This window comes from Amblyomma americanum, chromosome 1 (assembly GCF_052857255.1).
Source record: "Amblyomma americanum isolate KBUSLIRL-KWMA chromosome 1, ASM5285725v1, whole genome shotgun sequence".
Classification (NCBI taxonomy): domain Eukaryota; kingdom Metazoa; phylum Arthropoda; class Arachnida; order Ixodida; family Ixodidae; genus Amblyomma; species Amblyomma americanum.
Genome location: NC_135497.1, coordinates 51217915 through 51236661, shown reverse-complemented (window position 1 = coordinate 51236661; position 18747 = coordinate 51217915). Strand labels below are relative to the sequence as shown.

Below are 18747 nucleotides of genomic sequence, written 5' to 3'. Positions count from 1 at the left end.
GGTAACAAGCGCGCTCCTGCACTACCCTTATAAAAATGGTCTATAGACAGTCTATATATGGACTTCTTATAGACTCTATTGCCTTCCTATAGATATTTATGCTTATTCATAGTCCTAAAAACTTTCTATAGACAAAAGTCGACTAAAATTGTGTGGCCACAAATCTATAGATGGTTTATAGACTGTCTATAGGATTTGTATTGCGAATAGACAGTTCTCCATGGTCTGTCTATAGATAGTCTATAGACTTTATAGACAGAAGTCTATGGACAGTCTACACACTGCCTAAAGAAAATTTTGTAAGGGTATCGGTCGCGAAACCTCCGACCGGGCTTGCCGGGATACTTACGGCGCCGTCTCCAATTCCAAATCTCTTCTCCGCCCCTTCCTGGCAGAACTGAGGCTACCCATGCAGCAATAGCCGCTTCCTCATCCTCGTTTTTCTCGACCCCATGGGGCAGCCTTCGGCCAGCTTGAGACCAACGTTCACCTTGCCTCGTGCCCTCCATAGTTTCCGCGGTCTGCCGGGCACGCACCGTGAAGACCGTCCTTCTTCCTTACACGGCGTCGGCCTGCTCCCATTAATCCTCCCTCCCTAACCCTGCACCACTTTCATGGGAGGAGCGCCTGGCCGACTTCAGCGCGGCAGGCCATCGAATGCTTGCGCGCCGGGCCCACCCGCCATTTTTGTACTGAATCAAGTTTATTTCTCCTTGTCCTTTTCTTTCTCGCTTTTCATTTTTCTTTCAAAAGCGATAGCCTGTGTACATTACCCTTAAGAGCGTATGCCCACGATTTCGTGCATGTGTACCGTTCGTTCTCTACGGATGTGATCTGGAGTAACTTGTCAGGCGCATGAGCAGACAAATATCCCCATCACCTTTGAAGTGCGTGTCTCCCTCAACCCTTCACGCTATTCAAAAGCGCGCTTGGAGGTGGTATCGGAGACTCTGTCGGACATTACAGTGTCCGTGAAGAACATGGTTACCTGTTTCGTTTTTAATCCCATAAAACAAATCAAGCGAAGACAGCTGTAAATTCTTCGCGACAAAATATGAGGAGCTTGGCGAATAGCCAGAAAGTGAAAGAAATTATTTTGGCGTGCATCTAGATGTTTGCTTCTCTTCCAGCTGCCACTTCTACTTGTGGCTCGAAGTTCGCGTGTCGGAGACGTAGGAAGACTACGCCGACATCAATAGTGCTTTCGTTGTCGCTCGCCCTGTGGTCCGTCCGCCACGAGGTGAAAAAGCACGGGGCCGCGAAAGGAAACATAAAGAAGGAAGGCTATAAAAAAGCCGCGCTATTACGGAAAAAGAAATACTTTTAATAGCTGGAGGAAACCTGTCCCATTTATTTTTTCTGCGCTGCACCTCAAAAAGCCTTGTTCCTGTTTCTTGTTGAGCCTTGTTCGCAAATATAAAAATAAAATCTGAATAAGAAAACTAACACAAAAAGAAGGCTGAAGGTAGGCAGACTGTTAGCGAAAAGAAATACAATTTTTCTTCCTGTTCGAGACTTTTAGTCATTTTTGCTTCACTGTACTGCGTCTGTAAAACCTTGTTCCACTTCCCTTTTGTACCTTGTCCGCTAGAAACAGATAGGAATGAAAAACAAAGCTATCGCAGGAATGCTAGTGATACGTGTCGCTCAAAATAAAGGATGTTTACCGAAGCGAAGTTAGAGAGTGTATTGCTCACACGAGTGAGCAATAATCAGTATAGTTGAACAAATAGAACGAATAACAGCGAAACATGGCTTCGGTCGCAAATTTTCTGATGGAAAATCAGTTTATTTATTTGATATAAACGCGTCGTACTCACAGCAGCCTGGTTCGTTTAGTTTGGCACCTTTCGTGGTTTGCCTCCTTATAAGGTCGCATATTAGAGGGACTTTCCACAAATTTGATTGATTTTTATTATATGGCGCTGCAATTTGCGTGGTATCTTCACGTGAGGCTGGAAACCGTCACTCTGCAGTCTAAGCTCAAACCAGATATCAGCGAGAAGCGGCGCATTATTCCCGTCCGAAATACCTTTGAAGGCATACCATGCCAGCACTCGCCACTGAAATGGAGTCGAGTTTCGCGCAGCGGTAAGACAAGCGGACGTTTGGACGCAGTTCACGGGGACTGAGCTCCGGCTCTTACGGCGGAGTACTCCTCGTCGAACGACTTTTAACGTGGGTGGACATGAAACACTCTCTGGACGCCTAGTTGCCGTCGAAGCCCCGGTTGTAGTGCAAACAGCCCACTGCACTGTTATGAAGGAACAGCGATTGAAAGGGCGTAAGACTGCTGAATAGCGGTGACCGAAAACCCTGCACGGACAAGCTTACATGCAAAGTTGTGTGCGCGATGAGTGCCGCGATTATTGACTCTCGGCCATAAGCGAAACGTGAAAGGATACTTCCGTGCACTGTATGATGACGTTGAATCGCAGTACGTTGTAGCTTCAGCGTCTATTCGCTACTGTGGACGAAGCATTGATCTGCCACCATACCACCGTGTAGAAACATTGCTTAAAGAAAAAAAAGTACGAGCTATAACAGAGAGAAATTTTGGGGGGAGGCTCTATAAAGAAAAAGACCATTGTGGAAAAGGCCATTGTTTTTTTTTTTTGGACGTGCATGAAATGAGTACTATGCACTGCTGGCAGAAAAAGAAAAGAGTAACACGTGTGATTATGCGGTGTTACTGGAGCGTAGGAAAAAAACAAAAAGAAATCAAAACCTGACAGCCCAGACTGGCGCACGAGGAAGCACCTTTTCACGACGACTGCGCCGTTCAGTAAACTTTTCGTGACAACTGCAAAATTATTATAAAGGGTAATTACTCATTAGCATCCGCCCAAGCGCAGCCAATAGGCTACAGAGGAAAGCTATACAGCTTTCGCAGAAGCTTCGTAGTTGAAGAAAAAATCGTCCTTGTCCAAGATACAGCTATGCTTGGGTTAATGCTGATGTGTAATTACTCCCTTACTACAAATCTACTCCACCTTGGGCGATTCCCATTAAGATTAGAACAGCTGCAAAACAATGCGTACTAGGCTTCGAATTAGTTGCTTACACTTTCTGCTCTCCGGATTTAGCCTCCTCTGATGGGATGGACAAACTCAGTGAACCAAGTGTGTAGCGCTATATGGAGACTACGCTGTGGCTTAGCATTAATTTTTTTTTTGTCCGGGAGATCTCAAGAACTTATCTTCGCACAAGTGAAAATTTGAGTCTCGTGATCTTTCTCAAGAACTCCTGCTTCCCATTAACACATTTTCGGTGCTCCTACGTCTATTTTATTAGACTATTAGCACAGAACAACTACTATTTGTACACAGAGCGACTGTATTTGGGATTGCAAAGAGAACTTTTACCAAAATACCAATCACAAAAAAACCTCCTAACTCAAATATTTGTCCTCGCATACGGGCTCGAAACAGCATTAAATAACACAACCAACCAGCATTATGAGCCTTTCTTCTCCTCGTAAGCCTGCCACATATTTCAAGAAACAACTAAGCCAGACATTTCCTGCCTGCCACATACTTCAGGAAAGAACAAAGAATTAATAAGCCCCTCGGGAGTGACAAATATAATTTTTGTCAGCACGAAATGAAGGGGCGCGAGGGGGGAAGCCTCTCTCTGCAAGCCAACGTTTCGACGAGAGAACTGCGTTTCATCAAGACTAAGTCAAGTCCTCTTAATTGCCTAAACGTTTGCTAGCAAACTAAGACTTTCTACCTCCCGCCCCTTTTCATTCTGTGTAGTCAAGAGTCCCATTTCCTGTCCTCTCTCTTCCATAAATCCTCATCGAAGAAGCATATTTTTTTTTTCACTAAGTAGGGGGAGCTTTGAATGTGTGCAAACTTTGCAGACACGATGAAAATGAGGCATTTTTTCTGAATAAAATCCACCAGCTAGCCCAACATCGCGTTTTACAACACCATGAAATCTCTTTTACAGCCTGTGTTAGCTGCAAATATTTGCCTTCAAGCAGAGCCGGACGTAGTAACGCGTAGCCATCGACAGGAAGTTTATTTGGGCTTACAGTTCTCTTGTCTGTAATAACGCAAGACGCACCCGTATACTGATTAGTTATAGACAGATATCGCAGACAAAGGATATACAGGAAGGTTACTCAGACTCAAGTTTCGCCCTGCACGTGAGACAGAAAGAAAGGAAGGGCAACAGCGCGCGCCTGCAACAAATGCTTTGTAATCGATACATGAGATGCACCGCCTTTTCCGGCTGCTTCTCAGTCGTATAGTCGGTCACTTATTGCACCCGTCAAGTTCTAAATGCCTGTAAGATAAGGAGAACCCTTGCCCTCACTTATCGAGACCATTTGATCTTCAGGGAAGCAGCAAGAGCTACGCTGTACGAGTGAGAAGCAAATCATGCAGCCTGGTTATTTTTTGGAAAAGCCGGCACGCTTCCGCGAGTAACAAACCCTTGTAAGCAAGTGGCCCCTTGAGAATAAGTGGACGCCACCACAGCGAGGGCGCCGCACCAGCCGCACCTTCACAAGAGTTTGGTCGCACGACGAGAGATGGCGCAGCAGCCTGCGGGAGGCAAGCGGGGGCCCTTGCCTTGCCACGTTTGCTTCGTTTGCAGGCTTGTCACCTGCCCCGAGAGCGGCGTCGTTTCCCGGTCGGTGCCAGTATTGTACAGCCTCGGCCAAAAGTATACATCCCCGGGGTGTGCTGCTAAGCTGTTTAGGGTGGGCTCTCTAGCGCATGTAGCAGTCCAAAGCTTGGGAGGATTGAGGATGCGAAGCCATTCTTCTTTCGCGAAATTAAGGTACTGAGGATGCATAATGAGGCATACGGCAGTCCTCACAAGCAAACCCCTCGGGCCGTATACTTTTGACGGGGGCTGTACGTAACGCATTAGAAGCATATGACTAATATCTTATATTCTTTCGTAATTTTGTAACTGATTGATTACTTTTTCAAAGTGTAACGTTCCAGCTGAATCAATTATTTTTCCGTAATTGATTACTGGTAATGAATTGCTTTAAAATAAAACATGTTTCAACAAACCGTACAGCTTCTAGAACCTGAATTTGGTGGCAGAACTGGTGCAGCCGGATACCACAGAGTTTCTCATATGTACCTATTGGAAAAACTGGCTGCGCCGCATTTCATACACTTAAGGCATGCCGGGGAGATGAGGTTCTGTATTTGGCTTGGCTTGTTGTGCTCGGCCAAAAACGTGTATTTTTTTGTAACACTACAACTGTTCCGTAGGCAAGCCTTTAAGGAACGCTTTGCTAACTTCCATACAATCCCAGTGCCGAAGATTCATTCACGTTAAATTTGTTAAATAAATAAAAAAACGCTCTATTAAAAGAATTTAATCTGCACAGGATGAAAAGTATCGTGGCTGCGGAGGGTAGATCTAGCTAGCTAATTCTGCGGTAGAATCCATGTTTTCGCCCCAAGATTAGCCAAGCCAAATACGGAACGTGGCATTCCCTGCACGCCCATGGTGGATGCATCGCTCTTTAAGAAACTCGCATAGATGGTGGCGCCAATTTTTTGTCTAGGCAATCTTTAAATACTCTACGGTCGGAAAATTCTGCAGTGAAGCTCCATCCACATATAGCACCACCATACAGAATTCATCCGCGACAAAAAAGAATTAAATTGTTAAAGCTTTTCTTGTGACCGACCTAAACACGACCGACCTAAACACAAGAGGAAGTTTTAAGCCCATGAATTCCGATGCCTCTGCCTTGTTTCATGTAATCAAGCATTAAAAAGCTGATTTAGTTTACTGTTGGGATTTGTCAGGTGTGAAATGCAGGACACCACAGACTATGGCTCACTGTTAACGGCTGCCTTTTTTTAAGTTGCTTCCGACTATAGCGGGCATGTTTTGTTTCGTGAAAGAACGACAATGGAAGGGCTTCAGAGAAGCATCACGCACGATCATATCCGGGCCGCAATTACGTCACGGCCGTCTCCTATGGCACCGCCAGTCCCGAGAAACATCACGTGATCGCTCAGTAGGGCCCCTGTATATCGACAAAGTGGACTTGCCCTGCGATATCAGGTTGCAAGGAACCAAAATTTTAATCTGCTTCCGCAATGCATCTGATTTTGTTGTCGCTAGTACCCATGGATATGTAGAACAAATGTTATTGGTAGTAACAAGAGGGTTCCTCGTAAAAATAATACAGCACGGGGTATCGACGGTAGCGCTTGCGTTCCATGGAGAGAGGCAACTTTATTAGAATGTTTCCTCCGAGGGTGCTCCGCTTGGTTCAGAAGACGACCAGCGCTGGCTGCGATGTCCTGCGCGGGGCAGACCAGCAAAAGCTGGTGACCGCGCACAGCCAGGGTCCCCACGAAGGCCTAGGGGAGTGATGGATGGGCGGGTGTTGCACTTTACCTGACCATGACAACACAGGATCATCCTACTGCCTGGCACAGCCCTCTACTGCGCAAGCGCCATGCGGCGTGACGTCACAGGTGCGCCGCCGCCGGCTCCTCCGCCGTGCGTGACGTCACAGCCGCGCATGCGCAGTAGAGCACGCGCCGCGCGCCATTGCTCGGCTACATATACACAGGGGGTGCGAAGCGCTCCCTAGTCAGATACGCGATGAGTAAAGAGGTGGAATGTCAGCGCACGTACTTAGTACGACAGCAGTAGAGGCTACGCGAAGCCACGTCGACGGATCCCGAAGTTGTAGCATCGTACAAGGCGGGTGAGCAGGGAGTGCAAGAAGCTAAGGCCAGATCGACTCTTTTTAAAACAGAACAGCGCGCACTTTGACAAGGACTACGAGGATGATGACGATGATGGATTTTTATGGCGCAAGGGCATCTATGGCCAAAGAGCGCCATGGCACAAGGTATTTTTCAAATTCTCAAGGTGGGGTCGAAGACCCATTTCCCAAGCATTTCACCCTAAATAAGCCGAGCACCAGACCAGGGGAAAGCTTGTACCCATTGTATCACCGGTGGGTACCCGGCGGCACTGGGGATCGAACCCCGCACCTCCCGCATGCCAGGCGGATGCTCAACTACTTCGCCACCGCTGCGGTAGGACTACGAGGAAATGCTCAGTTAGTTGCTATACAGGTGCAGCAAAGCGCATGTGTCTTGCTTTGCATGGAAATAACCATCGCGAGTAATTTGCAGCTCGCGCGCGGCCACAATATTTGATGCGGCGAACTGTACAACAGGAAGATATAGTGCTTGCCATGCTTGTAGCAGCACACAGTTCAGTGCTGGCACACTCGAAGTATGCGCACCGAACGCCAATCGCCCTGTTCTGGTCAGTGGGTGAACATTTTTGAACTGGAGGCAGAACTACTCTGTTTTAGATGGCAATCCAAAGGGGCACAACGAGGACGAAATCGAGCCGACCGCCGAACGGCTACGCACTTTGCGATCGCGTCAGCTTGGATTTGACTGCCTACTGCTACGACCGCCGACAGTGCACAGAGAAAGACACACCGACGTACCCGTGATGCCGAGCGCATACGTGAAAAATATGTTAGCAGATACTTCGCTGGCTTTCAAAAACATTGATCGGATCCGTGCGACGCACCCTGAAAAAAAAAAGAAATACGTACCGGCTCCGTCCGACGTGCTGCTGGCATGCGTCAAGCGTGTCCCAGAAAAGAATGTACCGGATAGTCTGACGTACTTTCAGCCACAGCATTTCACTTCACTTCACTTTATTACCTTAAAGACCCCACTTTGGGGGTGTTACATAAGGGGTGGGAGTACAAATATAGGTTGAATATGATTGCTTACATGATATTTATGAAATGCATATTTAAATTGTTCACAAAACTTGATTGGCAGGTGATGGCATCAACGTCGTGGGGAAGGCCATTCCAGTCTTTAGCAGTGCGAAGAAAAAAAGGATGCGGAAAAAGTGACGGTGCGGGTGCGTTGGCATGACACTTGCAGTCGATGGCCGGTGCGATGAGATATGCGAGCGGGCGGTGTGATGTAGGGTGGTTGTCCGAGGGAACTGTAAAAAAACTTATGAAAAACACTAAGAGAAGCAATGCGACGACGATGGGCAAGAGTTGATAAACCTGACTGTCGTTTAAGTGACGATACACTGATGTCGTATGAATAGACAGAATGAATGAACCTCGTGGCGCGATTTTGGACAGATTCTAGTGAACTGATGAGATATGCTTGTTGCGGGCTCCAGATAGCAGATGCGTATTCTAGTTTTGGTCGAATGAGTGATTGGTAGGCGAGAAGTTTAATACTTTGAGGGGCGTGCCGTAGGTGACGTTTCAAAAAACCCAATGACCGGTTAGCTGATGCGACGATGTTCGTTACCTGAGAGCGCCAGGAGAGATCCTGGCACAAGGTGACACCTAGGTACATTAAAGTGGGCCGCTTTGACACTTTGGCTTCTCCGTGGAGATGAGTTTTGTCATCCTGCCACGTCGACTTGCCGACAAGTGCTGCTTACAGCGTGGCACGCAAGAGCAATGTAATCTTAATTAACTGTGTCCTATAATAGATGAAAATAAAGTTGACTGCTCATTCCCTCGTTTATCGCCTTCGTAGCCTAATGGCAACTACGTTGAGAAGTGCGCGTCGAATCCAGTTGTCAATGTATCTGTAGTGAAATCGGTGCGTCCCTCACGGCTAAGCGTCACGACTTCTAGTTAAGTTGACTGACTGGTCATTGGCCTACTGTCGTCAAGTGTTGCAGAGAGTAACAGACAGCCTCTCATAGTGAAATGTTCTCAGACGCATGGCGTTTGGTTCAGTTCAGCGAACGCAAGGATCAGTATACAGAAGAGGGTCGAACAATGGATTGAAGGACTTCTTTCATCTCTAACGCTTCAGCCTGCAGTATGCTACTTTCTTACGCAACCAGCTGGTACACGGGACGCGGTCGGCAGCTTTGCGTTTCGGAAGCTACTTTGTAAGGATGCCACAACAGAAAAGAAGTTCCGCAAATGCGCGAAACGGACACAGCGTCATGGCACCGCCAAAAGTGGCTACGAAAAAAAGCCTATTACTGATGCACCTTTGTTGGATTCGCATGGCTCTATAGCAGAACTGCAACATACCGGCACCTAGCAAGGCAAATCGTTGCGCAGGAAAAAGGAGCACAGGCACGTCAACAGAGCGCTGACCGACTCTGCCCCTGACCCAGGCAAGGACGAACTAGTCACGTTAAAGAAATGCTATATTTCTATAAGCATGCGTGCATAAAATGTCACATAGGCGGGCACGAGCTCACAGCGTCCACAATGGGTCTGTCTCGGCCCGTCGACGTCACCTCACTTCTTGCGAGGGTCGGTCGCTTTGGCCTGATACGGGGGTGGCGGAAACGGCGGCGGATACATGCGGCTCACGTCGGCAAGCGTCACTTCCTCCAGCAGGTAGGGCACCGCGTTGCCGCTGATCGTCCGCAACTGCAGGTGCGCGCACATGGACACCGGGACGGGCTCGCCGGCAAGCGGCGCGGCTTCCGGCTGCCGGCCGGCGGTGGCAGGCAGCAGGCACAGGGAGACCAGGAGGAGCAGTGCGGCGCCCAGCAGGCACAGGCCCCACCAGTGCAGGCCTGACGCGAGCAGAGCCATGCCCGCGACGAACACCAGGGCGACCACGGCGAACCAGAGCGCCGCGTGCGTGGTCCTCGCGCTGTCCCGCCGCTCTCCTCGAGGGCCGATTGGCAACTGCTGCGTCGCACCGTCTAGCCGCACCGATTCCAACGGCGCGGCGATGTAGCCGGAGGAGGGAACGACCATGTTTTCGCGTTGCTCGCCGGGCGCACAGCGCTTCACCCAGCTGCTCGGCGCACATGCACAGACCTTTGGGTGCTTTCTGCCGTGTTTTGCTTTGCCATTGCTCACGGACGGGGAATGCAGCGGCAGCAGCAGCAGCCTCGCGATGGAACTCTCGTTATGTATCCCTGGAGGTCTACGGCGCGTCAAGGTGACAGGCGGGACAAACACGGACGACCGAGGGTCGCGTCAGGCCGGCGCACATGTGGACGTCTGCTCGCGACAGATGTGCCGGACGCGATCGAGATGACGACCGTGTGTTTTCGGCAAGCTATGCAGCTGCTATAGACAAAAAGGGGAGGGAGACACTGAGAGAGCTGAAAAAGAGGCGCTTCAACTTCCTGTCATACGACCTGTAGCATAACGTCGCACGTGGGACCTGAATAAAAGTAAACAAGCGCAGTTGACAATTTTATCGCAGTTCGGGGAATCAGGAGTAGATGAATTTCGTTGCGAAGGCCTTCTCTAGAGATGCACACCGCTGTAATCGTCCGTCTCGCCAAGAACGGGCGGTTGCTTCGTTATGACCACGGCACCGTCTCTGCTATTGTATAGCACGGCCCTCGAGTCGCTGCGGTCACTGTGCGCCTGTTGGAACGCCTTTTCGGACGGTGCTGGGTAGGGTGGAATCTCAATGGCCATGAGAGAGTCGTTCGGCGGCTGGCAGGGCTCGTCCGCCGATGTGCTGAGCGACGGCCGGCGCGGTTGGCCGCCGTAGAAGGCGCGGCCCATCCACACGATGCCGAAGAGCAAAGCCACGGTGAGAGCCGTGCCGATGATGAACAGGCCGACGGTGATGTCAGCGAGGATGATGCAAAAGATGCCGGCCACGCAGAGGGCCACGAGGAAGGCCCCGATCAGATAGAGGGCGCTGCGCTTCATGGACACCGGTGCTCAACCACCCGGCTCTCGGAGGTCATCCTCTCCTTCGTCTCCGAGTTTGGCTTCCTCGCTGGCCTGCGAAGACCGTGAAACGGTGAACAGTAATTGTGCGGAGAGTAGAATTAATTCTTCAATATTAATGACAATGCGATATGGTTTGATACGTGCACATAAAACGTGTAGACTTGCGTACAGCAGGGAACATTTATGCTTAGGATTATTGGGCATGTCAGCACGTAGTGAATGAAATTAGGTTTTATGAGGTTTGACGTCCAAACGCGGCTCAGGATATATATGCAATGAAATGACCAGTGTTATACCACAATTGTTTTTCTTGTTTTGTTTTGTACGATTTTAAACAAGTGAGCCTGTATGTGGGACGGTAATGTACTCGGGTAAGTTTCTCTTGATCTTGTCTCTTAAGTGCAATATACAAGTTAAAAGATGCAAACAATCTGTATTAAGCATGTGTATAGAACGTTCGCGCTGCCGAATGAAAAGGGGCCCTCGTCAAGTTCCTCGTAGCAACTTCGTGTCCCGGCATTTCTTTTTTGCACGCGGAAGACTGCCGAATAAAGACTGTTTGAGACTGAATGATTGGTGTACGCCGGGGTCATACGCGTGCAAGTAGCGCCATGAAGAAAACGCAGATGGGTTGCAAAATCCAGGTGCAACTATCTGCCACTTTGTAGCATTTGACGGACACTCTGGGTAAGCCTATATTGAAGCGTCGCATTGCAATAATGTGCGCCAGTGAACCACGTCTCTGAGGTCTGAATACTCGGAGAGTCAGCGCCCTAAGGTCATGCGGCTTGCGTTTCCTTCTGACGAGACTGGTAAGTACTCTTCAGCGATGATATATGTAACAGCCTTACTTCACCAGTCCTCTTCTGTGAACTTCGTCCCCTATACAAATAACTGCATTTATGTGACGCCTCACTCGCATCACCGTTCAGTTTGTCAACTCCAGCTGGCAGCTGAGCAGTATTGATAAAATGAAGGCTCTGCATAAACAAAAGCGGGTTCCGGTACTTTCCCGGGCTAAATCTCGTGACAGTAGCGTTTGGCTCAGGGTGGCAGACCAGAGCAACCTTGACTTCCCGAGTTAAATAAGATTGTTTTGTTAGCCCTGTACAGTGCCCGCGTCCCTACAGCCAAAAGCAGAACTTATCGAAAAACCCCGTGGTTTGAAAAGACGGGTGTAATTGGGCGAGGCCGTGATACCGGCCTAAATCTGCTTATTCATCGGATTATTTTACTGTTTTCAACCCCTAGCTTCGTCTTCCAGTCCATTCGACTTTGTCGTTGCTTGGAAGTCTTGACCCAATCTGATCCAGATCGCCTTTCGCTTATAATTCCCACTGCTCTCGTGAATGGCGTTGTTTGAATGGGGCATTTCCGAGGCGATATTGTGCGCCCAGCAAGAAGGGTGAAGATATTACGCAATCCATGGTATTTCGTTCATGACCGCACTCAGAACTGCGGCAAGGACAGCGAATGTTTTGCGTGACAGTTTTGTTCAGTATTATTATATTGCGTTAATCGTGCGAAACACAATCAGAACTTGAAAGGTCGTGCTGTAGTTTTACGAGCGTCAATTGTTGAGAACTGCTCTTCGTTTAGTCTGAAGGTAGCAAAGTTAGGCGGGAGTAAATTTGTACCCTTCATCTGAGACCAACCACCCCGCATTCGGTAGCGACAGTGACGACTGTGTGACTTTAATATTACCGAGTATACGTGAAATATCCGAGCGCGAAAAGGTGTAAGAGGGGAAATAAAATCTACATAAAGAGCTTTTGACGCTATTTAAAAACAAATTCATGTCTTAAAAAAGCACGTGCTAGAGGGCGATGGTAGGTTAGCATAAGCGTCAAATTGTCTCGTCAATATTTCAGCTCTTGTTCAAGCCAACTAATTCGAGTTTTCCAGGTCGCTTCTGAAGCTGTTCTACTTGTTCATACGCGAAGTTCCATTCAAAGAACTTCCTACATATTTATGCTATTTTAAAAAAAGGGTAGTGTTTTAACACAGTTAAACCGACAAGACGTGCGAAAGCATGTGCTTAGCCTGACTGGTTCATGGTTTTGCTTTGCTGGGTCATCGGCACGTCTGGCGACGATATTAGACTCAGGCTAAGCTGCGGTCGAGATTAAGCCGATCTGATCCCTTCCTGCCGTAGATGGAAGTTTATGAAGACGACGGTGTGCAACGGACAGTCCGAGGGTGAGTTGCAGCTTAACACGAGGCGTGGTCGGCGGAACTTTCGTCTCCTGCTTCACACGAAAGGGCCATCTTCTGAACGAAAACAATAGTGATTGCTTTCATGTTCTTTCGAAGGAATTTTTTCAGCACTGTTCTCCCGATATTTATGCTTCCTGCCGAGGCCAATTAATTTATAAATAAAAAAGTTTCGTCAACGCAGTTGATTTAATTCAGTACAAGCAGGAAGCACGTAATAAAATCCGTGAAAAAAATTCCCAAAGAAAGGCCTATAGACGAACACCGATCATTGGCGTAAGCAATACGCGTTGCCGCTGCTTTTGACAGATGGGGGTAAAGGGGGAGGGGTATAGAAATGCGTGTAAACTAAGATTTCCAAAACAGTTTTCTGATTTTACAGTTCACCCATGCTGTTGTCCCATTGTTAAGAGAAGCCAAGTACATTCCTGAACAGAATGTGAAAAAATGAAAATTCTTTTCAGAGGAAGTTTATTTTTAAAATACCAAAATATGTGCGTGCTGGTGGTACCCGCATGATAGGGTACCGGGCGGGAGCGCGGCCCCTAGAAACAGACTTTCTAAAGCCATTTCTTATTGCAGCAATGCAGGCGGCCGTTCGTTAGGAGCTGGCGAGTACTTTAAAAAAAATGCAGAGTCATTTGTAAGCTGTACTTTTTTTTTAAACGTCACAACAAATGTGTGTTGTGATGCCGTAGATACCTCTCACATCGTCTAGGCGCTCGATCAGCTGGATGTTCTTCCGAATCGGAGAAGCTTCTCGTCTAGTCCGACATGCTGCCGAGCGCGCTACATTTGCTCACAGACACAATCGTTCAATCTAGACAGCCCAGAGAGCTAGCGCTACATGGAAGGCAGTTCTCAAACGGCATGGTAAACAAACCGCGCACCGTAGCAGACGACGGTGCTGCCGTTACCCCCGGCCGCCTCACAAAGCTCTTTGATATTATACCAGTTGCAAAACTTCCTGTAGTGTCCATGTATCAAAAAACAACGGTCCGAGGTGGCCGCAACTCGGGTTGGCAGGATGGATGGCTGGAAGATAGGAGCGTGCCCTTTGAAATGGAGTGGTGACCTGGTATTATTTTTTCTTATATTTCTTTAACAGTTTAATAAATTGGTCTATAAATTCGTCATTTTCCCTAAATACTTTTTTAATCTTACACTTTTAATCTTATGTCACCTCTCTAACTTTGAGCCACCAATCGCTTATTGCTAACTTCCACCGCACATTCATTCACATGACCATTCTTATTTCGAAACCCTCGGGCCTTAGGAAGAGTGACTGTGCCTGCCTTGACATCCGTACGGATACCATCACATCTGAGTATGAGCTGTTCAATTGTTTCTACAGATTTACCATACACAGCACATGTGTAATCTTCTTAGTTAAATTTCTTTTTGTGGCTGCGCGTTCTAAGAAACCCTGATCTATAGCTTTAAAGACAAGGGCAGTGCCTCTTGAGTTATCATAGATTGATTCTTCCTGGTATGGCTTTTCTAATTTCGATACAGTTCTACACTCTGCTTCTTTTCCATTGAATTAATCCAGTTTCTGCCTTCTGCGGTTTTTAGTTATCTTTTAAAGCTCTTTATTTCTCATTCCTTGTGTCCTGCGCACTTACTGGTTAGTTTCCTAGTTCTTCTTCGTCACTGAGATTCAACGCTCTTTATATATAGGTATTTAAATACCTTAGCTGCCCACCTGTCATCGTTCAATTTCCTCAGGTGTTCTTCATGTAGTATTTTACTCTGAGCTTCCCGTGCTTCGAACGATGCCCAGCCCATATCCACCTGTACTGCCTCGTTTGTGGTTTTCCCGTGGGCACCTAGTACTAATCTACGAACAGCTCTCCGACTTACTTCTAGTCTCGACTGAACTTCTGCCCTTAAGCACAGAACCGCATTCCCGAAAGTAAGCCCTGACACTATTATTTTTTTTCAAATACCTCTTAGTACTTCATACCTATTGTGCCCCCACAATGCCCTAAGTTTCATTATCCCGGCATCTCTTCGCCCTTTTGCTATGAGAGACTGTTCGTGCTTTCCTATGCATATCTGCCCATCGTTCACCCATTCCCCGAGATATTTGTATTCTGCCACTTTGGGTACTTCATGGCATTCTATTCTAAGCACCTGATCAGTTGAATCATTGAAAATCATCAGACCTGACTTAACTGCACTAAACGTGAAGCCTTCGAAATTCCGAATCCACGACCTCCGAATTTTTCGGAATTCGGAGATCGTCGTTTCGCATCCCACCACCGGCGGCATGTGGTTTTTTTCCTGCTTTTTTTAATCTCTCATTGATGAAAAAAAACGTCAAACTAAAAAAAAAACATCCCCTATGCTCCTTGGGGTCGGTGGCCGTTCGCTTCCGTCATGTATGTCATGACGAGCACCTCTTTTTCATTCCCCTGTCTGCTGAATAGCTTAACGAGGTCCTCGTATCTGGCTATCTTGTTGAGGGTCCTCGCACAGCTTCCGCCCTCACCGTTCGACCACGTTCCTACGTGACACTCGCGGTAATGCAGGACGTACTACGTCCGCCGCTATGGACGACAGTGGCGCTGGTGAGCACTCAAGGTTCGGTTACACACAACAGAAGTACCCCCGAAAGCAGAAGATTAGCCAGCCGTCGCCGTAGCTCAGTTGGTAGAGCACCGGACACGAAACACGGATGTCGTGGGTTCGGATCCCAACGGCGACATGTAGTTGTTTTAATTCTGCTTTTATTAATGCCCCGTTGTTGAAAAAAACAACAAATTAAAAAAATACATCCCCTGTGCTTTTTGGTTTCGGTCACTGTTGGCCTTCATCTTTCAGTGTGTTCCACTTGAGTTCCCTGTTTACGTTGTCGTATGATCCGCTTATGTCCAGGAAGGCTAAATACAGATGTATGTTCTCTGCTCTAGCTGTTTCTATGCACTGGGTAAGCACGAACAGGCTATCATCTAAGCGCCTACCCTTTATGAACCCGTTCTGAAGTTCTCCGAGTATCTTATTACTTTGTGTCCATGACTGTATCTTTAATTTCCCCGCCTGCATTGCCAGCCTGTATATAACAGGTGTAATCGGCCTGAAGGATTTTATGTACACCCTTTCCCTTCATAAATCAAATTCCTTCTGCTCTTTCGCCAAACATCCGGAATTTGCATATGTGTTATGACAGTCTCCAATGTTTTTAACACGTTTTCTTGCTTCTTACACCAAGTTCATTAATCAAATTGTCTCTCATTCCGCCTCTCCCCCCGGATGTGCATTTGGGAATATATGCTTCCGCGTTTTTCTATAGTTAAGATTGATCAGTTCTAAGCTGTTTTCTATTATGCTGTCCTGTGTCGCTCCTTTATTCGGGGAGATTACCCTATCGTAGCTCCTAAATGACTCAGCTATAACTGACGTCATGCGGCTCACAGCGTCGTCTCCCTCTAAACATTTTCTCTCGGCATCTTGAATCCGTTCCTGTTTTGTTTTCACCCAGCCAGCTTATATGGTTCCTGAATTTTCTTAGCCCACTTTTAGCTGTATTCCGAACTTCTCCACCCAGCTATCGGTGCAACGCTTTATTTCACCCTGGACGAGGACCTGTACTTCCAGTTTCATTTGTCGATGACACTCCCATTTGTGGCCTAGTTCCTCTTGAGATAAGTGCGCCGATGCCTCTCTCTGTTCCCTTGGAGCCACGTCGTTCAATGGCTTCCTTAATTTCCTTATTCCACGAGCTTCGTTGCTTCCTTTTCCCTCTCCAACGGTTTGCCACTTTTACTTGTTTCTTTTCCACACTGATGAGTAGTTCTTATTATAATCCCACATTTACATGGGGTAATTTTTCTATTGATTCCTCAATGTCTGCTGCTATTAGCGCTATTTGTTTGTTCTTTAATTTTTCGTTCCTTTTTTCTGTTTTCTGAATTTCTCTTTTGATCAGGGCTCCCACCTACAGACTAATATGTTTATGATCACATCCCAGACTGTAGTCCCTCTATTTGTCTATTTACATTTTTGCGAGCTTCCTATAGATTCCCCGCAACATTAAGCTGTAGTCAATGGTCGTCTTCCTTTTCCGGAATTCCCACGTGATTTGTCCCTCAGATTTCGTTTCTCTATTTACAACAACTAAATTAGGCTGCTCACAGAGCTCAAGCATTAGCTTCCCGCTACAATCTGTGTCTCCATCCAGATTATCTAGTTCACTATAATCCAGATCCTCAATGTGGCAATTCATGTCCCCCAATAAAATAATATTGACACTGTCTCCAAACTGTTATGCATTGTCATTGAGGCACTTAACTAGATCCAAATTTTCTTGCCTGAATTTGACCCCTCCACCGAAATAAGCTACCCCTAGCCATGTGCCTTTATCGGCAATTGTTCCTGATACCCATACATGTTCTTTGCAAGTTGACTTTACTCCTTGCCGATTTTTATCTTGATGTATCAGCATACCTACTCCACCTCCCTTCCTCTCCGTAGTTGTTCTGTTGCTCCCTTCCCAGACGTAGCCATCAATAAATGGTGGGTCTTCTAGATCCCGGAGATGTGTCTCGCATAGCGCGTATACACCTACTTCTTCGTCCTTCAACTGCAGTTCTGTTTCTAATCATTTCGATCTCTTTATACCCCCTTGCATGTTCATGTAACTGATCCTGGTGTTAAATTTATATTTTATAGTTTTCTTCGTGAACCTCCTAGTAGCCTCCATTATTACGGTTTCTTCGCTTCCACCTACCCCTACGCCCGGAACCACCGTAGACCTACTAAAAAATGTACTGAATGGCCCGCTAGGCGCAAGCTGGTCTCTGCTGCCACCCTTCCGCTGAAATTTCGTGCAAACCATCTTCCCTATTTTTTCGCGCCACTTCGAAGCCTTTTTTCCGGGCTTAACTTCCTTATATCCCGATTAACAGTCACCAAGTCCGTGTCAACCTCTCCGTTCCGTCCTAGCACCTCGGGTACTGTGCACACCACGATCTGCACCTGCTGTGATATTGCCTTTATATCGTCAACTCCCTGAGCTAGTCTTTCCACAATTGTGCGACGTCACTCAGACCCGCCGCTACCGTTACCACGTTAAGCCCCGCCACATTCTCCGACAGTTTGCTTCTCATCTCTCTTAGCATCGCGTTCATTGCCCTCCCTGGGAAAGTCCCGACCGACACTCGCCTATCTCCCTGTATACCCGTTCCATTGTAGCTCCTGCACGCCTCCTCATGTTTGAGTCATCAGCGATAAGCACCTGCCTATTCTCTCCCTCCCTCATAACTTCAGATTTCGGCTTCCTGTTATCTCTGACACGCTTTTCTTCTGTCCCGTCCCCCTATTGGCTGAGACTGTGACCTCTTTTCTGAGATTCAACATGTTTCCTTCCTCCCCACCCCCTCCAGACTTTTTAGCTGTCCCCTGGGAACAGCTGTCCCTGTCCAAACCTGCTTGGCCTACTTTCTGTTTGTCGCCAACACCGGCTATTTTTTTCTCCCATTTGAGCAAGCTATTCCTGAAGTTTTAGATTTTCTGCATTTTCTACCTTTAGCTTTCTCTTTAGAGCATCAACACGGGACGCTAGTGTGGCGTTTTCTTGGTCAGCCCTGTCCAGGCGTGCACTTGAAACGCAACACGTGCAAATATAACCCGCGCCTTCCGCCTCCTCTACCGATTCGAACCACGTTTACTTCAAGTTCACCAGCACCTCACTGTGGCTGCGTCTAACCTGCATTTGCTTGACCATGTTACAACCACTCGATTATTGATACCACAACGGATTGTCGCTCCGCTTGCGGTCAATTACCATAACTATGTTGAAGCTCCGAACTTCGAGATTGCTGATAAAGGCGCAAATGCCTGACAACAAATTC

At 47.5% G+C, this 18747-nt stretch overlaps 2 protein-coding genes across 5 annotated transcripts in view; both read right to left on the bottom strand.

The window, feature by feature from the left end:
- Positions 1-9153: 9153 nt before the first annotated feature.
- Positions 9154-10031, bottom strand: LOC144112803 (uncharacterized). Its single transcript, XM_077645617.1, has one exon. It carries the CDS (start codon positions 9734-9736, stop codon positions 9266-9268), a length of 471 nt encoding a protein of 156 aa, XP_077501743.1. The 5' UTR covers positions 9737-10031; the 3' UTR covers positions 9154-9265.
- Positions 10032-10170: 139 nt separating this feature from the next.
- The window catches only part of LOC144112801 (uncharacterized), a 98251-nt gene continuing 89674 nt past the window's right edge, over positions 10171-18747 (bottom strand). For all 4 annotated transcript variants that reach the window (XM_077645614.1, XM_077645613.1, XM_077645616.1 and 1 more), the window contains one exon: positions 10171-10729. The gene's annotated coding sequence lies outside the window, so the exon portion shown is untranslated. The remainder of the gene's footprint in view (positions 10730-18747) is intronic.